The sequence below is a fragment of the Aplidium turbinatum genome, chromosome 11 (assembly GCF_918807975.1).
Source record: "Aplidium turbinatum chromosome 11, kaAplTurb1.1, whole genome shotgun sequence".
Classification (NCBI taxonomy): domain Eukaryota; kingdom Metazoa; phylum Chordata; class Ascidiacea; order Aplousobranchia; family Polyclinidae; genus Aplidium; species Aplidium turbinatum.
The window spans coordinates 15,140,731-15,167,393 of NC_137482.1; the positions used below are offsets into that span (position 1 = coordinate 15,140,731).

At 38.2% G+C, this 26,663-nt stretch overlaps 1 protein-coding gene across 2 annotated transcripts; it reads left to right on the forward strand.

Annotated features, from left to right (window-relative positions):
• The first annotated feature begins 275 nt into the window (after positions 1-275).
• Positions 276-26,450, forward strand: LOC145779296 (extracellular sulfatase Sulf-1-like). Of its 2 annotated transcripts, none has more exons than XM_082590839.1 (22): positions 276-463; positions 686-824; positions 985-1,101; positions 1,525-1,647; positions 5,042-5,193; positions 5,684-5,853; positions 9,994-10,147; positions 11,744-11,919; positions 13,199-13,309; positions 16,130-16,250; positions 16,559-16,638; positions 17,084-17,119; positions 18,150-18,190; positions 18,328-18,557; positions 19,130-19,235; positions 19,772-19,832; positions 20,443-20,583; positions 22,729-22,922; positions 23,079-23,221; positions 24,296-24,596; positions 25,403-25,451; positions 25,585-26,450. In XM_082590839.1, the coding sequence occupies exons 1-22, from the start codon at positions 440-442 to the stop codon at positions 25,703-25,705; spliced, it is 2,790 nt and encodes a 929-aa protein (XP_082446965.1). In that variant the 5' UTR covers positions 276-439; the 3' UTR covers positions 25,706-26,450. The 2 variants fall into 2 exon arrangements, with proteins under 2 accessions (XP_082446965.1, XP_082446966.1); XM_082590840.1 differs by having other exon boundaries at positions 689-824.
• Positions 26,451-26,663: the final 213 nt, after the last annotated feature.

The window sequence follows — 26,663 nt, forward strand, 5'->3', positions numbered from 1 at the left end:
CTTATGTCTCAAACGTTTGTCAGTGACATTCAAATTAATTTTGTTTGAACATGCCTGTCTGGTCTGCCTGGTATTGATCAGAAGTATGGTAACTAAGTGAAATGTACAAACAAAGTATTTTTCAGCAATTTCTGAAGGATCTATAAGATACTGCTGACTCTACCCACAAGAATTGAATTTACGACTATGGGTAGTTAAACAACGCACAAACACAAAACAATTTTCTTAAAACCTACGTTATTGTTTTAATGAATTTCTTTTTTTTTCAGCTACAGTGTTTTGGCTAGCTTTAGGCTTTCTGATACGGTTAAATCTTTTTTCACATTGTTCATGTGCCAGTTCAGTTAAAAGAAACTGTCCAAACTCAACGCGTGAAGATTTCTAATCGTAGAATTCTCTTCAAGTGCTGTTGTATTAGAAGTTGAATTAATATTCGATCATGGCATTAAATCTCATAAGAAATGTAAGTTTCTTTCATTTCTACATTTTTTATATTTGCATAAGCTGCTAATACTTCAATTTTTTGCGTTATCCAGCATCATATGAAGATGCATAGAACAGACTTTGAATCAATGTAAAAAAAACGGATTTTGTTTTGTCGGAGTTGTCTGTTGATGGACCAAAGTTTGCGTTAAATTTTCGTAAAAAAATTTCCTAAAATCGTTTTTTTTCCTTCCTGTTTTAGAAGCCTGTTTACACAGTTACATGCATCTTCTTTACATGGACACTTTGCCTTGCTGCCGGAAGACAAAACGAAGCAGGCGATAAAGTAAAAAAACCGAACATTATTATTATGATGACGGATGATCAAGATCTTATGCTTGGTAAGAGTTTATTTAAAAAAACATATGTATGACGCAGTTGTCAGTGTATTATTGCTTGCTTTCGTTTTTGTGATACCGTACCCTACTGATGTTGCAGGTGTTGTTATAGCACTTACAAAAAACAAACGTTTCATTTACATACTCTCCATCTTCTCACAAGGTTCAATGGATGTAATGCATTATACTAAGAATCAAGTCGTGTCGAAGGGAGCAACGTTTTACAATGCATTCACAACATCCCCAATTTGCTGTCCTTCTAGAAGTTCGTTTCTCACAGGTAGCTGGTACAGTGTGCTTTATAATATTTACTTTGGGATAGGTACTTGGATATTTTTATTAAAGAACAAATTTATAACCTAGCCTGCTGTACTTGATTGTGTTTCTACTTGCCCAGCGCTTGCGGCTGATTGAAGGTGGCGGCACATAGCCACGTTTCTGAAATTCAAATACAAACATGTGTTGCAAATCTTATCACACTTCGCCCATCGGATGTTTGACCTAAACTGAAAACTAGAATTCTTCACTTTGACTTGCATCATCAGCCTGCCTCCAGGATGTCAGCCTAAAGGCCGTATGGAAAACAACAATATCATTGTGTTTGTGTTTTCATTTATCTGCAAGATGGATAAAACTTTGCAGAAATTGTAGTGAAGTATCGCTTTACGGCATGTTCTGCATCTTTCTGCCGTTTCTGTTGCAGGTATCTACGCGCACAATCACAATGTGCTAACCAACCACGACAACTGTTCATCACCGCTTTGGCAGAAAACTCACGAAACCAGAACATTTGCGACTTACTTAAACCGATCCGGTTATTCTACAGGTACAGTAGGCTTACGCATACATTCTACTTGACATTATCCACATCCAGCCATGGTCATGAGCCAACAAAATTTATCATTTTTACGTCTCAAAAAGTAAAACTACGGATTTGGTTGGTTGGGACATGTTGCTCAAATTGTATTTACAGACCAGTTTACTGATACACGACTGCAAAGGTCTTGTCGTCAACACCCAAATTTTGTTCATTTGTCATAATCATCGTTGACATTTTTTGTCAAATATTTGAACGCCACATAGTGTTTATTTATTATGTGTATGATAGCATCTATGAGCTGTCATTTCGAAAGACTCTTTCTCCTTTTTTCTAAATATAGATTCGTATCATAATTATCTTTAAACTGCGAGGAGTTCACTCTGTGCCATTTCTTTTTTGAGATTTCTAGCCAAGGCAAATTACATCTTGACATCGTTTTCCAAATTCACAAACTTTCACGTCCAGCAAATAAATGGTTTTTCTACATTTAAATAGAGTATTCAGTTTAAATAGAGTACTGTATTTGTACGAATCTTTGTCCAATATTTTCTTCACGATATTAGTTAAACTTCAGATACTGTTTTAATATCTTCTGTTTGTCCATACTTGCTGTATCCGATCAGCTCCTTGTTTTCCAATCTGGTTGACATAATAGGCGTAATTGCTACAGCTTTATGCACTTATCTCACCCAAACAACTTCCCACGCTTTTGAGCGGCTTGTTTTCGTCACTTTTCTCAAAAGCTGCTCTTTTTTACGTCGCTCCAACGTCTAACCAAAGTAAGACGCAAATGCAATGAGAAGAACACATATTCTGCTTCCGTTTAAGCTTTTGTTCCAAATGCAAGGGTTTAAAGTTTGGCTTTGCAAGTCACAACTTTACTTTCTTTAAACATTATTATCGATTTCATATCCAGTGAATCAGTTGCACACGCTTTTAGAAGAAGCCATAAAATGTTGCTTTTAACGAACTCAATTACGTATCGGCTATCAAACGCTTATTTGTTTTTATCGGAAAAGCGGTGGGGTACTGTGGATTGTTTTAATGTGGATAGAACCATTTGATCTTGTTGTGTAAACAAAATGCTTTCAAAATCAATTTACGTAGACCTGTTTTTAGAAATGTATTATCTCATCCTTATCTTTTACTGTGTTTGTATGTGTGCTGACATTGATCAGCTTTTATAGATCTTATTGCCACGTTGTTTAGTATGCCATTTAGCATTTTTTAACTGTTAGTGAGGGTGAGTTACAGACAAATGTTCAAGAATTTTTTGAAAAGTTTAATTCACTGAGGTGGCCGGTCTGGTAACTGTTCGTGTGAGATAATGCAATGCCACCTTAGGTGAATGACTCAGCCAAACTCCCGGTGGTGTTGGGTAACACCTAATCAAGTGGGGTCAATTGACCTTCGAATTAGACCTGGAATGATAATATGAGGTTTGTTTTATGGAAAGCAACTATTTTGCACAAATAAAAAGTGTTGCTTATATACCCAGTAACAAGTCAATAGCACGTATGGCAATTGGCAACTGACATTGCGCGTCGATGATAGTTTCATTCTTTGTTTACAAAACGTTAGAGGTTACGTGTAATAGTTGATAGAATGAAATGGTGGTTATATCTGCCCAGTCTATCAGTTTTTTACTTTGAGTTTGGATTTTAGAGCTTTACTTTTGGTCAGGGACGTTGACAGGGGGGTCTAGGTGGTACTTTTGGACCCGGGCCCGGAATATTTAAGGGGCCCGGATTTAAAAGATTCCCCGCGACTTCAAACATTATCAAGATCTTAATATAATCAGATCTAAAGGAATTGCCAACAGAAGATAAAACAGCCACTTCAGCCGTCAGATGGTAAAGTACCGGGCCCCCTTCTGGGTGCAGGGCCCACTTTAGCCACCAAACAGTAAAATAAAAATTTATTTTAGTCTAGTATAGTTATTTCCCTAACCACGAATATTTAGTAAAATATAACCCGAAATAGGAATTTCAAAATAAACAAGCTAGCCTAATGTTTGTTTAAACTCAAAAACAGAAACGGCACAGGTAAGAAGATTGCCATCCCTATTTCTGGACTAAAAATTAGACGAAAACAGCTTTTCAGATTGCAGCAATCATCAAATGTTTGACCTAGGCCAAAAACCTTTCCCAAATTTTTCCCTAGTCTGCACTAACTTTGCTGAAAATTCTCTTCTGGAGAGCCTAAAATGACCAGTGAAACATCAATGGAATCAGGAGGCAATACTCTAGCGCCATGTGACAAATAAAAGTTAAAAAAAGCAACTGCTAGATAGAGATAGTAAGTTTTGCTGTTCGGGAAATTTTAAGATTGCGCAAGATTTGTTAAACAACCACGCTTTTGGCATAGGCCTATCTGGTTTGCTCTATTCCTCTTAATTTTTTACTTTGAACGGCATGTGTCATCCTCATTTTAACATCAACCTTTATATTCATAACATTGTGGATGAAAAAGGCCCCGAAAATAAACTGGTACCGGGCCCGAGAAATCCTGTCAACGGCTCTGCTTTTGGTATGGATATGACAATATTTTGTCATAAATATATGCGGTAGCTCTTGAGTACCAAAGCGCGGTGGGATGGCATATAAAGGGTAAGGCGTTCGATTTCCAACATTACGATTCTGGTTCTACCCCTTGAGCCGGTTGTTGAAAAAAATCTGCTCACCTTTACCCTGGGTGTAATAAATTCTATAAACGTAGTTGCTCAAGGAAAGGCGACAGCAATGAAGAAACTCGCCATCCTATGTGTGGCCGAGTAGAATGAGTTCTCCCGCCACGGTTCTCCCGACGCTTGGAATCAAGAATGGGACTATGTTGAGTACCAAAAACACTGTATAATCTCTTTGAGTTGTAGGGGTAGGCCTACAGTAGTCTAACCGCTAGACTCTAGCGAACAACACAAGTCTACGGCATAGCGATCTATCACACAATTTACCTACACATGAACCCGATCTTGGGTAAGTTTATTGTCAAGTGGCTACGGATGTTGTCAGTTGAAATACGGATCATGTCTATGCAGTTTGTATAGTAAACCGGTGTGCTTTGGACCTTGTAGTTTTACTATAAGCTTGTTGATATAAAGGTCGCCATCCCGCGATTTTTCTGCTGCTTCAAACCGAACGTACAGATCTTTAACTCACTTATTTTCTGCGTTGTCTCTAGTGGGTGGCATTTCAGCGTGGTGATCTAGTCTTGCAAATTTAGAATACTATCAATACTATTGTCATTGAGTTCTGTGCAGACTATGACTTATCTAGATTTGTTTTCAAAATGCTTTCGCAACAATGAATTGGCATGCAGTTGTCGCTTGTATGAGTTAAAGCCACCAAGCTGAGTATAGTCTCGGTACAGTTCATTGAAACTTTTTCTCGTGTTTTTTCAGGTTATTTCGGCAAATACTTGAACGAATACAATGGGACTTACATACCACCGGGTTGGGAGTACTGGATGGGGCTGCGCAAAAATAGTAGATACTACAACTACACTCTCCGACACAACGATCGTATGGAAATGCACCGAGACGATTATGCCAAAGTGAGTAGCATTAATTTTTTCAACAAGCTCTCTTATTTTGCTTGAGTTGCAACAGACTACAGCAGCAATAGATCAAGTTTTCGTAACGTTCTACCCTACCCCACTCACACAACACAAGTTTCTTTGACATCACTTCAACTTTTGCGGAATGGAAGTGACCTGTGATAGTGCTCAAGCAAAATTCAAGCCTTTTAACTGCAATCTTCTGCTAGGTGTTGAAAAGCTTGACGTTTTATAAACTCGTCAAAGGTTTCAAAACTGTCTAACTGCTGCCATTCGAAACGTTGTTATTTTTAATGCAAATTTTGTCGTCAATTGTGTAAAACAGCTCACGAGTCAATAATGGTGATTTGTTCAAAGTATTAACCCAACAGCAGTGGCGCCAGTTCAGTCTAGTTGCTTTTTCCATTCATAGCATTTCAATGTAATGAAGCGGCAAATCAACGATAGAGATTGATAAAATACCAAGCCTGACATTGTTTACCCACAGGATTACTTCACGGATTTGATTGTCAATAGAAGCATGTCTTATTTCCAACAACGCAAGGCTGAAGATCCAGACAAGCCAGTTCTTGCAATGCTTAGTTTTCCTGCTCCACACGGATCGGAGGACGCTGCTCCCCCGTATCAGAACCTGTATGCAAATGTCTCTTCCCACATGTGAGTTGCTTGTGCTTGATATCTAATCAGCAAAAGTTAATCGTTTTACATTCGTTCAACATTTATAGACGTTGATAGGATTTAAACACGAAAGCTTTTACGAGCTTAGTATTTGCTGTCGTGCAGCGTTTCTAAACCGTTTATAGTTGTCGCGCATTAAAACTCTTGAAAAACTTTCGTGGTATGTGAAAAAAGTAGAGTTTCAAAATATTTGCAGCAAAAATATGTGTTTGGCAAAGAACACCTGCTTAGTGTGCTGTTTTGCTGTGATTGTATCAGTTGAGTGTGGTTTACTGTTAAGAAAAATCAAAAAGGCCAGACCCTCCAAGGGGGACGAGTTCAATCAATCATCAATTATTTTATTTTTTGTCGTTAACGCGTCCGGGACGAAAAAGATACTAACTACAAAAATCGATATACGAGGTGTGGCTAAAAAGAAACGAGACTGACGCCACAGATTGCGTAATACAAAAGTCTCACTCGAATCAATGCTTTCACAGAGTTTCATAACATCTGTTGAGTGTTCGACAGATGTGTTGTCACAATGACATTGTTGCGTTTGTTTTTAGGGAGAGTTAAGTGAAGGTGGTAACAATTTCTGTTAACAATTTCTTTAAACTTTTTTATTGAATAAAGTGATTTTGTCTTCAATTTTGCAAAATGACAACTGAACAAAGAATCAACATCAAGTTTTGTGTTAAACTTGGAAAAACAGCAACAGGGACTTTGAAGATGCTGCATGAGGGTTATGGTGATTCTTGCATGTCGAGAGCAAGAGTCTTTGAATGGCACAAGCGATTTGTGGAGGGCAGAGAGGATGTGGATGATGATCCCAAATCAGGAAAGCCTTAAGGCTTAGTCCACTATGAGTTTGTACCACAAGGACAAACGGTTAATCAGCACTTTTATAAAGAAATTCTAACTCGCCTTATTAATAAAATTCGTCTGAAGCGAAGAGCCTTGTGGGCAAGCAAAACCTGGATTTTGCACCATGGCAATGCACCTGCTCACACATCCCTCATGGTGAAGCAATTTTTGGTCAAGCAAATCATTACATTGCACCATCCACCTTACTCTCCAGACCTTACTCCTTGTGATTTTTTTCTGTTTCCAAAATTGAAGGGGATAATCAAGGGAACACGCTTTTGAAGGGGTTGATGGTATCAAAACTAACGTGATGGAACACATCAAATCCACAGAAAAAAGAGAATTTGAAGAATGCTTCAGGGCATGGTCAAGAAGAATGACAAAGTGCGTGGAAGCCGATGGCGAATATTTTGAATGTGACCATTAGAGGTCACATTAGAGTTGTACTTCGTATTCAAAGTGAACTTCACTTGCTATGGGTTTTAATAAACTTTAAAATTCACCAGTCTCGTTTCTTTTTAGCCGGACCTCGTAGACCTACCAGCACGTTAATGAACGGGAAAAGGTGGCAAAACCTTGAAAGGTTTAAAACGTGCCTGAATGGAAAATCATGTAGTATGCTATATATCAGTAGTTAGCACGGCCACAAAACAACAAGCTTACGTTGTTGTTGTGGATTAGCACTGGGCAACTATTTTTTTAAGGGCTATGAAATTTTTTGAATGATATGGGGTGCGAAATGAATGCAGATTATCCTTAGCATAGAGTCTCGGATGGAAACATTTGCATGCATATTGCATACTGATATTGGTGCTAGGTTTATAGTGCATGAAAATGCAAGCACTAATTCATCATATTCAAAAATAAAACCGCACCACTTACAAAGACTTTCGTAAAGATGAGTAACGTCGTACCTTTTCTTGTATCTGTTTTTGCCTACACTCCAGATTTGTCTTAAAGACCCATGTGGTAGCCTATTCTCTATAGTCTATTTCTTCTACACAGAATATTTTTATTTTCGGTGCGCTTTTGCGCATGGGCGTAGTCATGCGCACAAATCGAAATGACCACTTTACCGTGTTTTGCGATGAACCAAAACGAGAAAAACTGTTCGAGGCTTTCGCGCAGCATATTTGAACCTTAAATGGCATAAACAAAAAGTGACGTCAATGCAATACAAGTGCGAAAAATACAAAGGAATCAGATCAAATCGTTTATATCAAGCATTGTTGTGGGTTTGACACCTGTCAGAAGATATTTCATTTTCTTGACAAGTGCGAAAAATAATTTTTTGGATTATGGACGGAAATGTCAATTTCAGAAATCTTAGAATGTCCTGTTGTATTCTAAAACCAGTGCTAAAGTTGAAATTAAAATTCCCCCTCTACTAAAAAAACATATTTTCTCCGTCACACCAAGAACTGTTTCACATTTTCCCACAGTATTTGCTTGAACCCGTCTGAAGTTGATAATTTGTTTGCGATAAATGAAAATCTTTGAACAAATGTAAGTCTTTCTTTGCGGTCATTAGTTTTGATTTGCTTCAGACTTTCTTTACAGAAGTTATCGATTGTTGTTTCCTTCAGTCGCTTAGTCGTCTTGGTCAATCTTCGTGGTTATTTTGATTGATCTGTGTTCATGGTGAGCGTGGGGAGTCACAAAGGAAGGTGTTAATCGGGTGGTCGCAGTAAAAAAACTTGGTTTGCTTTGAATCATTGAAAGTTGAAAGATTTCAATTGATTGGTTTCCTAAATTTGTTAAAGGCGCTGTTTCAGGTGTAATTTTGCGAGCAAGACATGAATTCATCATTTTAGTGATAATTGAACGTCCTGTTTAGGTCAGTGTTCCTCAGGGCGATAGTTAAAACGTTTTTTAACTATTGTTGGTCTAGTGACTGTAACCACAAGAAAAGCGACGTTCATTGCTTTAACATTGTATAAAACTTCAATTCCCGTATGATTAACTTACAAAACGAATTTCATTTTCTCGTGGTTTCTTTAATTGTTTAAGACCGTGGCACCAATTGTAACTAGTCATGTGAAGCTGTGGCATGGACTTTCAACTAATAATTTAGCCAAGTTAACGAGCCAACCCAGCAAAAATTGCTGGCTGGGAAGTAGTTTGTCATAAATCACACTTCCTTTTTTCTTGCGGTTTTCCTTTCATCTAGACTTTTTATGTCAGAAAGGCGGTGTTGTCATCAGAGAGTTGGGTTTGCTTTTACCAATATCCCAGCTGAAAAAACTTGCCGTTTTATGTGGACACATTATATCTGTTTGCATTTTTTATGTAACGCATGGAAAGGTTTTATATGGCAATTCACTTGCTGCTCTTCATTACCACGCTGCAAACGAACACTTAGCAGCGTCGTATCTTTTTTGATCTTTTGCTATCAACACACTTTGCTGCTGGAATAGGAATTGTTGAAATTTATTTCTTGTGTGACTTTTATTTTTTATAAACGTGTGAGTGTATGTGTAGCGTCATACATAGGATTTTTTTAGGAGGAAGGAGCATTTTAATTCAGATCCCTAACAATCCTTATCTAATTTTGCGCCGCACTGGCGCATTGCTGAAAGTCCAATCCGCATATCATCGGTACATCAATGCAAGTTTTAAGTAAACTATTGTTTGTTGATAGCGCATCACAACACAAAGCCTAGTGAGTGAGTTTACCAATCGAATTTCAGCTGGCACAAATAGGTTTTTGACTTTATTTGCGAAAAGCCTATTTGGATAGTAATTGGAGTGGATGACAAGTGTCAGACCAGTGTGATGCCAGTAAAATGGACAAGTGGATGGTGATGATGATTTGTGTGACTGATTTATCAAAATGTGTCAAATCTAGCTTAGTGGGCACTTGGGAGCACGACAAAAGCTTCTCGTTTGCTCTGTAATTTCCTTTCTACGACTTGCAATCCAGTTGATAGGTAGAGTCCATGTTCCGAGCTACAAGATCATGCTTCACGAGTTCTTTCTAAGACAGCTTTGGTGTGCCTTTTGACCCCGCTGTGCTGCAAACTGCGATGTTCATGCGTCTGGTGTGCGAGGTCCAGCTTGTGATGCGCTCAACGTGTCCACGCAAGTTCCAAGCCATCTGAGTCTCCCCAATTGAAGGATTTTAGAGCTTTTTTATATTTTGAATCTAAATGTTTGTATAAGCTATTTGTCTTCGCCTGTTGTTTCAACACTGTAGCATGGCTCATCAAGAACTGTCCGAACATAATGGCTCACCGTGTTTACCGTATTTTAAAACGTTTTGTTTTTTTCTAGAACACCTAGTTTCGATTTCGGTCCGAATCCCGATAAGCATTGGATCATATCTCGCACAAAAGTTCCCATGCAAGACGGTCAGCATCGTTTTTCTGCTGTCCTACAACAGAAAAGACTTCAGACTTTAAGATCAGTCGACGATGGAGTGAAAAGGGTGAGAAGAATTTAAGACAGAAATATAATTGACACATAGGGGTGGGCTACCTGGACAGCAAATCAGCCGTTTTTTGCAATGATTCAACGTCTGCAGACGTTGCCGTCTGGGAATGGCTACATCTAAGCAGAGAATGTTTGTACATAATACAATCCAAGTTATGGCTATGTTAAGCTAAAAAAAATCAAGTTGAAAAATTATTATAGGCTCTTTGTATAACTCAGCGCATAACTCACCACATGCATGTGTTTGAAAATGGGAGGTGAGAGTGCGGAACACTCTGAGATTCACACGCGCGACGCGTCGCTTATTTCAGCCAACACATACTAAGCTATTGGCTGAAGGATCATGTGTGCATGCTTTAAATTAGGCAATTTTTGTTTCGTCCTTCTAAAACGTTTTGGTCCCGTACACGGTACAGTTATGGGAGCTTTCGTGGGTCCACGCATATTTTTTAGATCCGCTTCTAGTGCTGGGTGAAGCGTTTTAGCTTATTGAGTCCCAGACAGCAAATCAACCATTTTTTGCATTGATTCTACGCCTGCAGACGTTGAGCCAATGTAAAAAACAGTTGATTTGTTGCCTGAGATGGTCTTACTACTTATTAGCCTAGTTGCTTTTATACTCAGGTCACACATTTGTCTGTCTTCAATCATTTTGTTACTTCTTGTTTTACAAAAACGCATCAGTTTTTACCTTGACACTAACAGGGCTTTAATTCAACATCAAAGCCCAAAAAACGAATAAATTTGAACTAAATTGATGCTTGATGGTAATGTTGATCCAATCTGCAACCGCTACAGTTTTTATCACCGTGCAACCTTGGCCACACACGTTGGCGTTCAAAGCAAGCGGCCTTTTAAAGGAAATATCTAGACACTTTTATCATGCTTGTATTTGCTACCTTGGTCGTGTTATGGTTTTTTTTTACAGTTAGCCATCGTTTCACGAGCGTGATGGTTTGCATGAATTTCTTGTGATAACTTTGAGGAAGAAGTTGTTTGCTGCACCGAGCACTGCATGTTACGGATGATCAATAACAAAATATTTCGTTTTATAACGTTATTTAAACTACGCAGAAACCAAAACAAATTTCAACGCTTTCTGTGCAGCACTTGGCCTCATCAGACACACAGCCAACCACACCTTTCCAACCAAGTCAATGATGGTTAACACTAAAAATGGCAATCACGAGCAGTTTTAAATGCATCTAATACAAAATAGATGTTTTACAACAAATAATGCAAATATGATCCTTGATAGTAGTACATAATTGCAGTAGCCTACTCCTACTTGTATTTTCAGTTTCACATTGAATTCGTTTGGAATCATTTGTAATTGCAGATGAAAGTTTGAAATCAAAATACATGAAATGATGCAGAAACAAACGCGTAACCCCAGTCTCATAAAGGAGTTGTATGCCGCCGGATGGACATGTTTTGCGCTGAATTATTTCCTTTCGTTTATTGTGTTGTCACGTCGTTTTTATGGATTTCGTACCCTTGTCATCACTCGTTTTATCTGTCATGTTGCTACCTTTATTTTGACACCATAGTCTTGTACATAACAGTTTTGACCTACATCATGTTGTTTCAGTTTGTGCAAATGTTAGAAGATACCGACGAGCTGGATAACACGTATGTTCTATACACGTCCGATCATGGATATCATATTGGACAATTTGGACTTGCCAAAGGCAAGAGCATGCCGTATGACTTTGACATACGAGTGCCATTCTATCTGCGAGGTCCAGGGATTCCTGCAGGATTGCAGTAAGTTGTTTTAGGGAGAGAAATTCGCCTTTTGACGATTAGCGTTGATTATTACCAAAGCATATAAAATACGAAATACCTGAATAAAACGCCTTCAAAACATTAAGTGTCTTTTCAAAACATAGTCACAGCCAGTGGCGTAGCCAGAAAAAAAATTTGGGGGGGCCAAATATTTGATGAATTGAAGAGAACGACAAAGTGTTTGATTTAAGATATCTCCGCCTGAAGTGCAGTGGCGTATCTTGGTAGGTTAAGCAGGGGAAGCAATAAAACTGGTGGGGTGTTAGAGCGTGCCGAAGGCACGCGTACTCTAGGGGGGTCCGGGGGCATGCTCCCCCGGAAAAATTTTGCAAAATTACACTCAAATAATGGATTATAGCGCTTTCTGGAAACACTTTCAGGGTAATATTTGTATGAAATTTATTAGCAGATAAACAGCTATTAACTTATTAAGGGTAGCTGTTACACACGAACGGGCAAAAACTGCGGCTAAAATTAGAGAACACAAAGAACTCAGCTACACAAAAACCCAACAGAGTAAGCGATTCTGAAATTGCTTCCACAGATTAGTTAAAAGAAGCGTAAATCGAGTAAATTTTGCGCGATTTACGATTTGCAAAATTCATTGGTGTCTTTCTGTGTGTCTAAAACAAGTCCTGGGGGGTGTTAATAGCCAGATATCTTGAAAAACGATATAAATTTATACAAATTATATTACATTTTCAACAAAAGGTTCAACTTTAGAATCCAAACTTTAAAAATTTGGGGGGGGCCATGGCCCCTTTCGCCCCCCCCTGGCTACGCCTATGGTCACAGCGACGTATTTTTGGGTACGTCGAACCGACAGTTTTTCAAGCGTAGGTCACACGGTCTTACCATAGATAACTTACTTTATTAAGTCATCTATGGTCTTACCAAGCAGCCAACGCAAACGGCTGGCCACGCAGCTGAAAAAATTTCACATGCAAGGAAAACATTTTATACGTTCACAACGGTCAGAGCAACAGCAAGATAATCACTTTTTTAAATTTCTTTTGCTGTGCATGACTGCATAAGGTATGTGGGAATACACAATGCAGTCGATTTTCTCATGGTGATTTGCGCCGTTCGTCTGATTGGCTTTAACCTTTTTCCAGCTCGATTAGTTGACAATCTTCCAGTGCTCTAACATGCTGTTGTATTGCATGAGTGGTGCTCAGCTACACATGATAAAAGATTGTCACATACTCACAATATACCACGTTTTAGACATATAATTCAATTTATACTGTTTGTTTAGCATCAAGGATATAGTCTTGAATATCGACATAGCTCCCACTATTCTTGGAATAGCTGGCGTTGAAATACCCGAATGGATGGATGGGCGTAATTTTATGCCTCTCATTAAAAGGTTTGGATGAAAAAGATTTTATTTTTTGTATAGGCTTACACAACTTTAACTGTTTCAGCAGAAAAAACCCGTTGCCGTATTGTTTATGTAAACCGAAGAAGCTTTGCAGTTTATGAAGTTTATCAATCAAACATGTCAGAATGATGCCTGATCAGGCTGAATCATCATCGCCATTTGCCTTTTCTCCGCTTCAAAATTGTCAAACAAACAGAAATTGAAATGGCCGCCAGATCGCATTACTAATCACCGAAATCTTGTCTGTGCCCCAAGGCTTACTCAGAAACATCCTGAATATGTTAAATATTTTGTGAACTACGATAGAAACGCATATTACGATTTTCTTCAGCAAAGTGTTTCTGCATCAGCGTTTGTACTCCAAGAAGGTTGATTGTAGGTTAGAACAAACTTACTGGCCTCGACGTTTTAAAAACGTTTTAATATAATAGGAACATTTGGTCTAATTATTCATCTGAGGCCGTCGATGCCTGGTTCAGGCAAGGCAATTGAAGACGAAGAAGGTTTTGTGTATACGCAAGCCAAAAGTAATTCCAGGAAAGTTGGTTTGTTTGTGTGTGGACTTAATTGTGGTTTGGGCTAGTAGCCTACACTTTCCCTGCATAAGACATCACCACCTAGCTTGGACCTGACTGCATATTTTCTAGCCAACAAACTTTGCGTTTCTTTCCTGGTTTTGATGTGTAGCGACAACTTGAAACTATGTGAAAAAGACTTTCATAGCCTGGGTTTCTATTGTTCCCTCTTCTGTTGTATTTTCTGTTTTTTTATTGATGTTGCAATAACTACTCTGAGTGTGGGTTATTTTCGGATTTGCAAGTCTGCTGGTGTAGTTAAGGCGGAATTAATAATAACAACCTTTCTATTTTCATTGTTGCTTGCAACCAAGCACATCCTTGGCAGTGAGACTTTTTTCTCCAATTGTGGTGTCCCAGTAGGCTATGCATGACTTGCGATTTTACACAGTTGTTTTAAAAACTTTATATTTACCCACCTGGAAGTCACTATAGCCTTATCGAACGTGGTATCGGCTCTTCAGTCATACTCACTTGATCAGTATGAGCCCTTTTTTGATTTGTAGGCATTTGTGAATCGGTTTCAACTTGATACTCTAGCTTGGCTTACTTTTTATTAGCTTGGAATCATGATGCTATTTTTTTGCGTTGGTAAAGCGTTTCCAAATGCGAATTTTCAAAAATCGCTTTGCACTAACTAAAACAACACAGCTGTTGCAAGATTGGCGACAAAAGACGTGACATGTGTAGCAAGTCAGTAGTCCGGATTGTTTTTTCGCTGCTTTTATTTTTGTTAAACGCGGTTTCTGAATAGACTTCGCAATCGAATTCATCTGTGGGAAAATGCGATTTGCAGCTCTATCTATTGCTTGCTGCAAACCGCATTGCTGTCTGTTACAAACTTCGACCTGATTAGGATTGATCAGGATTGATCAAACATGAGTTGACAAAGACCGTAACAATCAACGTTTCCAATTGGGTGAGACAGACCAGCGGTAACACTTTGTATTCTACAAACAACGTTGCCGGATGAGGCGGGTTTGTACTATTCCTACTTGAACTGACTCACCTAGAAGATGAAGGGCGCTTTCTTTTGCTAATCATTAATTACAGCGTAAACCCACATCTACATGTTAGACTTAGAGTACAAAGTTTTACATTAGTTTCACTGTTTGTTTACGACGGCAGTTGGCAATTCTCCTAATGTGTTTCGACTCACCTAGAATCAATAACATCTTAAAACTCTGCCCAATGTTAGGTAAAGGCGTGTACGTCTGCTATGGTAGCCTATACACGATGCAACAATCAGCAACTTCACAAAACTGAAAATCCTTTCATCAATTCAATGCTTGACATTAATTTCTGTTTTGCATCCTTTTTGTCGTTTTTCCATTGTCTACTTTTCGGAATTACCAGGGGATTTTGAAACCTAAAGTCATTATCGTATGCCTTTAGCAATCATCAGCTTCACAAAACCGAAGAACTTTTTCATCAATTCAATGCTTAACATTGGGTTTTGTTTCACATCCTTTTTCGTAGTTCCATTGTCTACTTTTAGTAATCGCTAGGGATTTTGAGACTTGGGCTACTGCAAAATCATTACCGTATGCCTTTTCTCTCAATAATGTTGTTCAGAGTCAAATCAGTTCGCTTACATTATTTTTTTTTTCAAAGCTGCGCAAACGTTTGATTCATCACGGAATTTGATATACCGGCGTGACTGCTTAATCTTTTTCAAGTTCCACAGTGTATAAACAACATCAGCTGTGATCGACAAGCAAAACTGCTTTTATTTCATAAATCCAACAATCGTAAACTTTAAAGCTGTAAACATGAGTCTATTTGTAATCCCACGACGTATTTAGCAGTTTAGTTAACCTGTTTACGACATCGCAAGCAGTTTTGTAATGTTCTTTAACATCAGACTGCGTTTAATCAGACGGTCTATACTCTAGTCGTTTTACCGATATGTCAATTCCTGCGTTTTACACCGCTCGATAAGGATTGCTTGGCCGCTGATGCAAGCAGCGATTACTCATGATCCTCAATCGTGTATCGTATTTCCTAGCCGCACTCATTGAATTACTGAATATTACCAGACAAGCACAACGACAAAATGCCTGGATTAATTTGTATTTCACCTTGACGACAAATTTGAGTTTAGTTTAGAGCAGCTGTTAACATACCCCTCGTCGTTAATTAACTATTATTTACGCAGAAGAAAACTAGAATTAAGAATGGAGAGAATGCTATGTATTGACTACATTTCTTATAAATTCTTGTTTTGCAGTCGATCTTCTATATCTCCACCGTGGCGAGATACGTTTTTGATAGAACGAGGAAAAATTCCACACACGAAACTCCATCTGGCTAAGCCTAAGATTCCTTCAAAACAGAAAATAGTGGAAGAGGTTTGTAATTTTTACTGCAATTACATGCATGATCTTAGCAGAAAATTTGTGATTCGATTCTACAACTTTAATTCTGAACAAATTTATTGACATATTAAATGCGTAATCGTAGCTGCAAGCAGTATCTGCGTTGTTGCTTAGTTGAACCTCTGCGACATAGTTAATCGGTTTGGTCGAGGAGCCGAATTCAACAATAGACTACCAGCTGCGTGGTTGGCTGAGCTACGGCCACGTGATACACGATGAAAACGACCGATTTGACATCAACTTGTAATATTGAACTAGCTGACTTTGTTTCTATGTTACAGACTTGTAAAAATGCGAATTTCAAATATCCATGTGAACCCAAGCAAGAATGGACCTGTTATCCTGAAGATGGGATTTTGAAGTAAGTAACACAGACATTTAGTAACAGTTTTTGAAGAACTAGCCATTTGACTTCTGTTTGTATCTTGTAAACGTTTGCTTGTTGGCTGACCTTGGCAGGAACTTAAGTATTACTTCAATAGTTAAGCAGCTTTCAGGTTGGGCTCTACCACAGTCTGACAAACAGCAAGATACCATAAAGGTTTAAAAACAACAGTTTACCTACTGAAAAGCGTTTTGTGTGGCGAACCTTTTCAGCATCATAGCCTACTGCAATGATAGCCTTGATAGGTGATAACGTCTTCATACCCAGTAACATCTACGTCAGCAAATGTTAATTCAATGCAGTCCCGGATTCAATGGTAGAAGAAAAAGTTGTATACCGAGCCCTTTCGTGGTAGCTATAGCCAGCTGTGCACAAATTGAATTACAACATTCAAATACAAAAACTCTTTTTATTTCTCCAGAATGCGAAAGTGTAGCAAGTTCAAGAAAACGACAAGGTAAGAAAACGAATTTTTCACTTACAGTGGCTGTGGTCATTGCCGTGTAAGCACCATCTCTCCTCCCCCTCTCCATTGCCGAAATCCACTGGTTGGCCCCTATCTTTCAGTGACTCTAGAAAGGGTGCAAAATCACTGTTTTAAAATAATAAGTTTGCTCCGAACAAAGCAACGTTGCCTTGTAGAGTTTTCTTACAGTTTTAGGCATTCTAAAAATTGTAGGCTCCTAAAGTTACCTCAGGTCCAAAAGTATACCTTGGACCCCCCTGCCAACGCTATTTGCGGTCAATATCCAACATCTTTGCTATTCCACGAGCGTTTAATGTTGCAAAACGCCTATTCTCTCCATTATTGAAATAAATTTCACAAAAACGCGAGAGTATGGTATTTTTTCTGTAAATTCTAAAAATTACTACGTAGTATGGATTTATTGGTTTTGTCGATTTCAAATAGTCTTACCACATGATGGCAGACAATACTAAACTCCATAAAGTAATGGAACCTATTGAATGCCGATGTTTTGCAGCTGTACCTTTAACTTTTTTTTTTATTTCAAATAGCCAAAAAAAGGTTGGAAGACAAAAATTGGATAGGCCTCAAAATGGCGGTGGGGCCCCAGCTAGGGTATGGTTAATACGGCCCTGTATGACGTAAGATATTGAAAATTGAGCTTTTGTAGCTGTGTTTTTTTTTCAAATAACCATTTAGCACAAACTAAAGATGAGTGGCCCCCAAGATGATAGTGGCCCTTTTGGCCGGGGATGCGAAGGCAGTTAACACAACCCCGGCCGTGGTGATAGCCCACCACTGTATTCCCCAGTTATCAAATTCAGTCCTTTGTTTCCATTGATTCAACGTCTGCTATCGTCGAATCAATGTAACAATTGATGAACAAAATGTACAAAAATTACTGACTTCCTGGCTATGTCGGTAAAAATCCAACTTTGTTTATTGTTACTTGTTGTTGTCACACCCTATCTGCTTGAGCTTTGTTCATATTTATCTTGTTTTTTATTTTTCTTGTTTTCAGCAAAGTGTTGAAGAATAAGAGATGCCCTTGCCCAAAAAAAGGTAAATAACATATTGGTTACAAAACCTGTATTTTGACACAACCGATAATATATTGCTTGCTCATCGTAGAGATTTTGTAGCTTTTTTTATTTTATAAAACATAGCATCAACATTTTAGTCTGATCTACCTTTTTAAGCCTTGCCGACTTCCAATCGCTTGCCTTTGAACTGTCGTCGCCGTTTGGAAAGCATAGTGCGCATTGGTCGTGGAAAAAGGCGGCAAAACAATAGAAGATCTCTCAAACTGAGAAGCGATGAAAGGCTGGTGAAAAGCGGAGAAAAATATCGAAACTTTGCCAACAACCGATACAGGCACGCAAACAGACGACGGTACAAAAGAGGAGTCCAAAACAAATTTGACATTACGGTGAGCTATTAATATAATATATCAAGAGTTCCCAACCTGGGGTAAGTTATATTTATCAAAGATTGCATTTATGAAAGATGACAAGACAAGCCCAAAATCTCATTTGAAAAGTTGATGGGGTAAATTTACCTTTTATATAGTCGACAAGGAGTAAATGAAAGCAAAAGGTTCCCAGACGATCACTTTATCAGTTCCAGATCTTTAGCAGATCTGGTACGGATCTGACGTGATCTTTACAAATCACTGGACCTGGCCACTGGACCTGGCCACTGGACCTGGACCAAATCACTAAGATCTGGACCCAATAAAGTGGCTGTCTGAGTTGAACCTCTGGTGTAAATAGCAAAGAAACTCTATTAAACAGTTTTCTTGTTGCGTTATAACAAACAATAAACAATAATACTGAAGCGCGGCGATAGAGTTCTTGAAGAATTAGTTTCATCCTACAATTTTACAGTGTAATTTTTTTCTGCTACACTTTTAAGGTGTCAAGCATGGCGTGTCAAGTTACATCTCACTTAAGTGATGCCTTTGTTTATGTGAGTTCTTCTCAGTGTGTTGTACTTACGCAGGAACATGACGACAGAAATAATTCAACCGCGTTAACTCGAAATCAAAGGCTACTCACCTCGCAATGTAGTATTGATGTTCGCACCTACAAGATCAAGTGTGTAAAAGGTACAGTGTGAATGGAAATTAAAAGTTCATAATTTTTGGTGATTTTGTGAATAATATCGTAAACTGTGAAAGTTAAGATGTTGTATTAGACTTCAGCTACAAAAAAACGACAAAAAAAAAAAAACGTTTACAATTACATGCTACAGACGTAGTATTACCAGCTCAAACGTATCTTAAATTTGGAGATAAAAAATGCAATTTTTAGCTTGTTGTTCTGTTTGTTTTGCCTTTTGCGGTTTTATTGCGACTATGTGAGGGCGTAAACTAATTTGTTTGTCACCCTTCTTTGTCAAGCGGAAAGCCATGTTCTGCTTCTCGCCTCAACAGAACAGGGCGCCTATTAGCTGAAAAGTATTTGCTGAAAATGTAGCCTACTTTCAAAGAGAATGTGGATTAAAGACCGCTTATTTTTGGACACTGCAAAACGTTATGTTTTGCAGTGGTGGCCATGCAGCTTGCACATGAAAAAGTTATTTACAAAAGTAAAAATAGGTAGATTATGCAAACTTTGTAATTTCTTAATCAATATTTTACAGGAACTGTATTGGAACCTGGCTATTGGACAAATCATATCCAGATTTTGAAGCTCCAGCTGAGGTAGTGTCTTGGTGGTTAAACTTCGTCACTTACCAGTTTTCAAGATTAAATATGCGAATCATAGAAACTCAGATAGGCTACTTTATACCTATATTAGGTAGGCTAGGATAGGCTACTAACAGTCAGATAAACTCAGATAGGCTACTTACAGAAGCTAAAATTTACGTTTGTTATTTATTGATGTTACTGGAGTATACTTTGTAATGGTACTTGTCTTGATAGCTGGCTATTTGAACTTTCTAATACAAATCGGGAGTTGTAATATCAAGTGACACTTGTTCTTTAGCAAACGACATCGCACCACCAGTGCAATCGGGCAACACGTTTCTTAGATAACTCTCTCCATTCAGCGGTACGAGATGGATGTAATAATTATTAAAAATAATACTGCAGCTGCAGAAAAATAGGCCTACTTTACAAACTGTCAACTTCAGTACGCCTACCCAGAGCTGTGTCTGTAGATCGAAGTAGCCTATGGTAAAAGCACTTATACAAAATCGCCTGGAATAAACTTCAAAAACTGCTTTTTGATTTCCTAACTTAAATTTTTACCTCCAATGAATGTTATCGTTTTTATCTGCCTGTTGCTTATGCCAACACATCTTCTCAGGATGTTGAAGGTTATTTCTGTATGCAAACCACGTCGACCTAAACGTAGAGAAAAATGCAAATGTACGGCTGCAGCAAAAGCCAAGGCATTAGCCAGGAAAAGAGAAGCCAGAGCCAATGACACAAGCGTTCATCCAATGAGGTAAATAAATACTAATCTCTTCTCGTTAGATAAACACTGACGATCACTGAAAACCACCTTCAATGGCAACCCCATGTTAATGATGTTATCATTTATCAGTATGGTATCAAAGTCTTCACCATTTTTGCATGATACTGAAAGTGCTATTAGATTGTTCTGCATTTGTCCTCACCATGGTTTCAATCCCCTCGTGGAAGAAATATTTGTAGTTTTTGAAAGTATTGTAGAAATATTTAATATTTGCAGTTTCCAACGTTTATGAACTCTGATTGTTTGCTGAAACGCTTTATCCTGTTCTGTGTTCTCGCTTTGTGTCATTATATTGGTAAAAAAAACATTCTTTTATTCGAAAAAAAGGTTCATCTCATGGGAAAACAACATTTCGCTGCACTCAGCAAGCCAGTTTTCATATTTACTGATAATAATGTAATAGCCCACTAAATTTAGAGTTCTATTTCTAGGACGTTTTGGGGTCACAGCACACAGCAATAGTGCGAACGCAACATTGGTTCTTTGAGTATGATATTTTGAAACGAGGCTACCACACCTCGCAAAAGTCAAGACTTGCCATTTTAACCATAAATACATTGGCAGCTGTTTATCTAGTTACACCTAATACGCAAACACACCAAGGTATGCAAGCTGCAAAGAATGCTTTAGTTTAAAACGTTCAATGATATTTCATTTATGCTTCTTGTTGATAAAAAGTTTCTACTTAACGAAGACTTAGGTTTTACATGATTGTTTTTTAACTTTACAGTCTACTGTAATGTGAAAAAAAACAGCTACTTATTTCCAAGTCAATCTTTCACTTCTTCTGGTTTTACGTGAAGATTTATTTTCAGTTTATTGGTATTGGAACATCATGCTATAGTTGCAAATTGCATCAAATAATTAATTGTCTGCAGAACATAACTATTTTTTAATTTAGTTTTTTTTTTTAATTATTAGCCTAGTTACACATAATATATATTTGGTTGGAAATTGGCAGTGAATTATGCAACGCGTGCATTAAACGTACACCACAAAGGCATATTGTTGCTTAAGCTATGGTGCTTTGGTAGCCTACCTCTGTCAAGAAAAGCTAAAAAAAGCAAATTTTGCTGGAAAGCATCCCAGCCATCAAACGATGCCACGGGTCAGGATCAGAAAACAATTTTGTTGCTTTTATTCAACTTGAAAATACGTCATAAGTTGCCACGTGGGTTGCCACTAAGTTGCGGTCGGTTCAGCAGAGGCGTTTTGACCTTTAGACTTCACAAATTCTATTTCTCGTTTGGTATATTTTTCTTATTTGTTCCGTTGTACATGGTTTAGGTAATAATCTCTTCAGTTACTACTATCGCTAAAGACCTAAAGTCCAGTGTGAAATATTCAGATTAAAACTTTAATTTGTAACTTCTGCACACTTTTGTGTCCATATTGCCCCTAAATTAAGTCAACGTTTAAGGAATTGTATCAAGGAATCTCACTTACCATGAGACAAGATCCATTTGTACATAGGCCTACACCTGACACACACCGCCAATCCGCCATGCACACATTAAGCATGCTTTGTGTTATTTTTTCAAAAACTGGTGTTGTTTGCATGACAAATCGATTCATCCTGCAAGTTCTGAACTAAAACATCACTTAGGTTAACATTTATTTACAAGTTGTGCTTACAAACCCATGACATAATTGTTTTTTAGTTTGGAAGTCCGCCCCGGTGGCCCAGTTAGTTAAGAAAAAGAAAAGAGCATGACTTTGTGTACGAAAAGACTCAAGATTAAGCGGCGCTTGTTCGGTTCTCGAGATGTGCGCTCGAACAACGCATCTATTTAGCAGCACCTGGTGGATGGAATAGTTCATAGACAGCGACACTTCAACACGCGAAAACTTCACTTTGCCAATCTCGGTGACCGGCCTTGCGCCAGTGGTTCAATATCTCTACAAGTGTGCGAAACTGCCAGGATCCAGTTATTAAGAACCTTTCTCAGCCCAATGATAAAAATAAAGCTTATCACAATCAATTAGGCCTACAGCAGAATGCTGATACCATGTCAGATTCATTGGGCAGCATGAAGCTTTCAGCAGTTTGTCCGTTGAATTTTTGGCATAAATCCGTTGGTACGACTAATTGACCGCTTGTGTATTATATTTTAGGCAAATATTTCAGAAAGTTCGAGAAGGGCACAATGATAAGCTTCAAAGATACAAGGAGGAACGAAGGGAATACTTAAGCTCACGACCCCAAAGGCCAATCCGAAAAATGACGAAACCTCGAAATTGCTCCACACGCGGAATGAAATGTTTCAGTGTAGACCAGAATACATGGTCAACAAAGCCTATCTGGGATGGTAAGAAATTTTTAATTTGCATGAAATAGCATGCCAGAAAATAACCTAGTTATGTCAAATAGATTTAATATTGACAGTAGGAAAAACAAAACTCATTTTGTATAATTTACATGCTCCCGCCACTGAGTTAGGTCAGTCTTCTTATACTTCTGACAGGACCCCAACAATGCTACTGTACCAATGCTAACAACAACACGTACTGGTGCATACGTATCATCAACGAGACATCCAACGTGTTGTACTGCGAGTTCGTTACTGGCTTTGTAGAATACTACGATCTCTTGCAGGATCCGCACCAGGTATGGTTTTGCAGTAGCGTGCTGACATACAACCAGTGTCTTTGGAGAGAACAATTTGGGCCCGGTGCCGATGATATGGTGTTGGGATAGTGGTAGAATGCTTGTTGTTTGTTTGAATGGTTGAATGCTTGTACCATCATGGATCGATTTTAGTTATTGTAAAACACTGCTCACCTCTACCCAGGGTATAAAAAATTGAATGGGCCCAGTTACTGAAGAATAACAGGCCGAGTGAAAGGAATTGGCCACCCTACTTTCGTTAGTGCCGAAAGTTTAGCCCAATGAGATATGAGAACCTTATCTTCTCATCCCCCGATGCTTAGGTTAAGTATAGCTATTAGCTAGCTATAATATGGGAACCACTTTTGGCCTTCTCTTTACCAACGAAAAGTCCAGTTGCTTAAACAAAACACCTTTAAAAACAAAATAAACTAATAGTACTTTCAGCAAGAAAAATCAGTACGTATCATAGAAAGGTAGTTTCTTCCAAAATGAAAGAATTGTCTCTCGAAACCAAAGAATTCAGAGAGAATATTAGCACATTGTATATATCGGTGTCCGACGTTTTTTTCGTAAACAGTTGTTCGTAAAACGATCGTTTGTAAAATTAATTCTTTGTAAAACAATTCTTCATGAAGCATTTTTTCGTGCATGCAATTGAGAATTGATGTATACCAAGAAATGATTTACGAAGAATTGTTTTAGGGATTTAATTTTATGAACAACTGCTTACGAACAATTGTTTTACGAACACCTGTTTACGAACAATTGTTTTACGAACAATTGTTTACGAACAATTTGCCTATAACCGTATATATCATAAAGCGTGACTCCAAGTCTACACAATACAAGATATATTCCTCCGGTTGCCAAACCCCTCGGAACTATTCCAGGCTTTCAAAATCATTCCGGGCCTGGATTCAAAAATAAACCTGAAAGCCCTATTAATGGTACTGCATACAATAGTTTAAATAGTATATAGGCTAGATATTATCGAAGTTGACGATTCTTCTTATCTAATATCTATACACGAACGTGTTACAGTACATAATATTTCCACCTGATTTTCTTTAGCGTTCAAACACTTACTACGACTTGACTTCAGACGTGCATTCTGTTTTAAACGCTGAACTTGCCCAACTTCGCGTGTGCAAAGGAGCGGCCCAGTGTCACGTGTCAAGAGAAAATAACCAATCAGCAAGTCACACGTTTGCATCTACCACAACGACAACTTCTACGGAAGTTTTTACAACAACAACAACAACACAGCCAGTTGCGCCGAACATCGACGAAGAGTTTGATGTGGCTGGGGGTGCTTTCCAAAGCACCACCAGCTCGACGACTACGAATCACATACCAACCAACTATCCACGTGGTAAGACTGAAAAAGTTTAAACTGTTTTAGAATTTTGTGTTTAGGCTTATTGCTTTTTATAGATAGATAGATAGATAGATGTTTATTGGTTGCTGCGAAAAAAAAAGATGCACGATAAATTAAAACATTATGTACAGTAAAACTGTTGAAAAGATCACAATAATTATTAAAAAAACGATAACATCACAGCAACGGGAGGCTGCGAAGTGACCATTCAAGGTCTTATTTATCATGCAGTGTTTACAGCATCAATGTGGAAATAACCTTTTAAAGGCATTTTTTCAGCACTTGACATATTTTTCTTGTTTATCTGTTATGATTGATAGACGAGTTCTGGGTTGTCTCTGTCACAATGTAAATGTAGCGCATATGTAAATTTCAAAAATTTTTGGCTTACGGTCTTCGTTTAAGCTATTGAGGCCGGGGTTAGCCTAATCCTTTTACCACGTAGGTTTACAGTGTTCCTAGACTACACTTGAAGGCTACCAATGAGAAACCAGTCTTGATATTGGCAAGCTGCTCCACAACTTTGATCATACCTGTTATTTAGCCATCCATGTTGAGCTGCAGGATGGTGGGTTATCTAAGCTTGTCAAAGGCGTTACCTCTGCTTCCCATCCTCCTGCAGCTGTGTCGTCCGAATGAAGGCTCTTTGTTGGTATGTTTCGTTTCGCATCTGCTTAGGTGAAGATGTTTAATCACAGGATGGGGCACGAAAAGCTGCTTGTCATTTAAGTCCCTTGCTTACGGTTTCAAACCATCAGGAGCAGAATATAGGCTGATAGTTAAAGTTGAATATTTTGCAGGTATGAGATATCCGACTGCATACGGACAAAGAAGAAGACCAAATCGAAAGTATGGCATATTTTTTTTGTTTTTTTTTTTAAACTAAAAAGATGTCTGCTTTTTGCATTTCTCTCTTTGCTTGACTTTTTTTGCAAGGTTTAACTTTAACCGAAGATAACGTTTTGCAAAATTTTTCGAGCAGAAGCAGTGCTTGTTCGACAAGTTTGAAGCGAAGAAACCCGGTTCGATGGGAGAAGCTCTGTTCGAAAAAGAAACGCATTCAGCGTATACCGAGGCGTGAACGTCACCGCAGTCGAGGTTGATTTTGATGCTGTCGTCGAAAAATAGAGTCTTTTCAGCACTTACAAAGGCAATTGCCGTGTAAAAATTCCGGTCAAGTCTGGTGTAAAAACTAACTGAACTACCAGCCAAGCAGTCATGAACTTTCTGCTGAACTAATGTAATGCGTTTTTTGAACATCGCGCACATACTGTTGATGTTTATTCGATTTTCATACATTTGTAGTGTTTTGTTTGTTACTACGTATTGTATTGTCCATAGTTTTTGCTGTTGCTACAAAAATTGTTCAAATCTTATCTTGTCGAAGAAATGATAAATTAAGTTGATGTCTTGACTTCAGTTTTATACTTGCTTGTTCACAGCACCATACTGCAGCAAAACGAATTTCTGATAATTTTACTGTATAGGCCTATTGTAGGTTAATATAGCTAGGCTACTGTATGTAGCCTATGTGCTTTTGGTTTACAAAACAGTCGCAACAGGAATAACTTATAGGTTTTGGTCTATGTTTTGTGTTTGGCGCTAGATGTCAAAAATAATTGGTGCAGTGAAACGTTATTGTGTGTTTGTACTTTGCTATTTCTTACAGGCTGTATTTGTTTTTTTCTTTTATTGTTTACTAAAAACGTTTGAACTAAACTACGAAGACTAGCCAACTTAAGCCTACATGTAGCCTATACACCGAAGCTTATAAGCAATAATACAAAAGCTACTTTTGACGATATTTCTTATTTCAGTAATTGAATTACAAGCGATTTTTCATGCGTATGAGTTGGTAGCAGTCACGTTATTTTATTCATGGGCTGCAGCCATTGGACTGTGTTGCTATCAAGAGCTGTGAAATTAGCATTTCCATCTCTAGTACGTAGATAAGGCAGTGATGGATGATGTGTTGTTGCGATCTGGGAGTCTGGTCGGCATATTTAGTTTACACAGGATGGCGTTTCGGCAAGACCCCATTTGAACATAGGCTATTGCTGT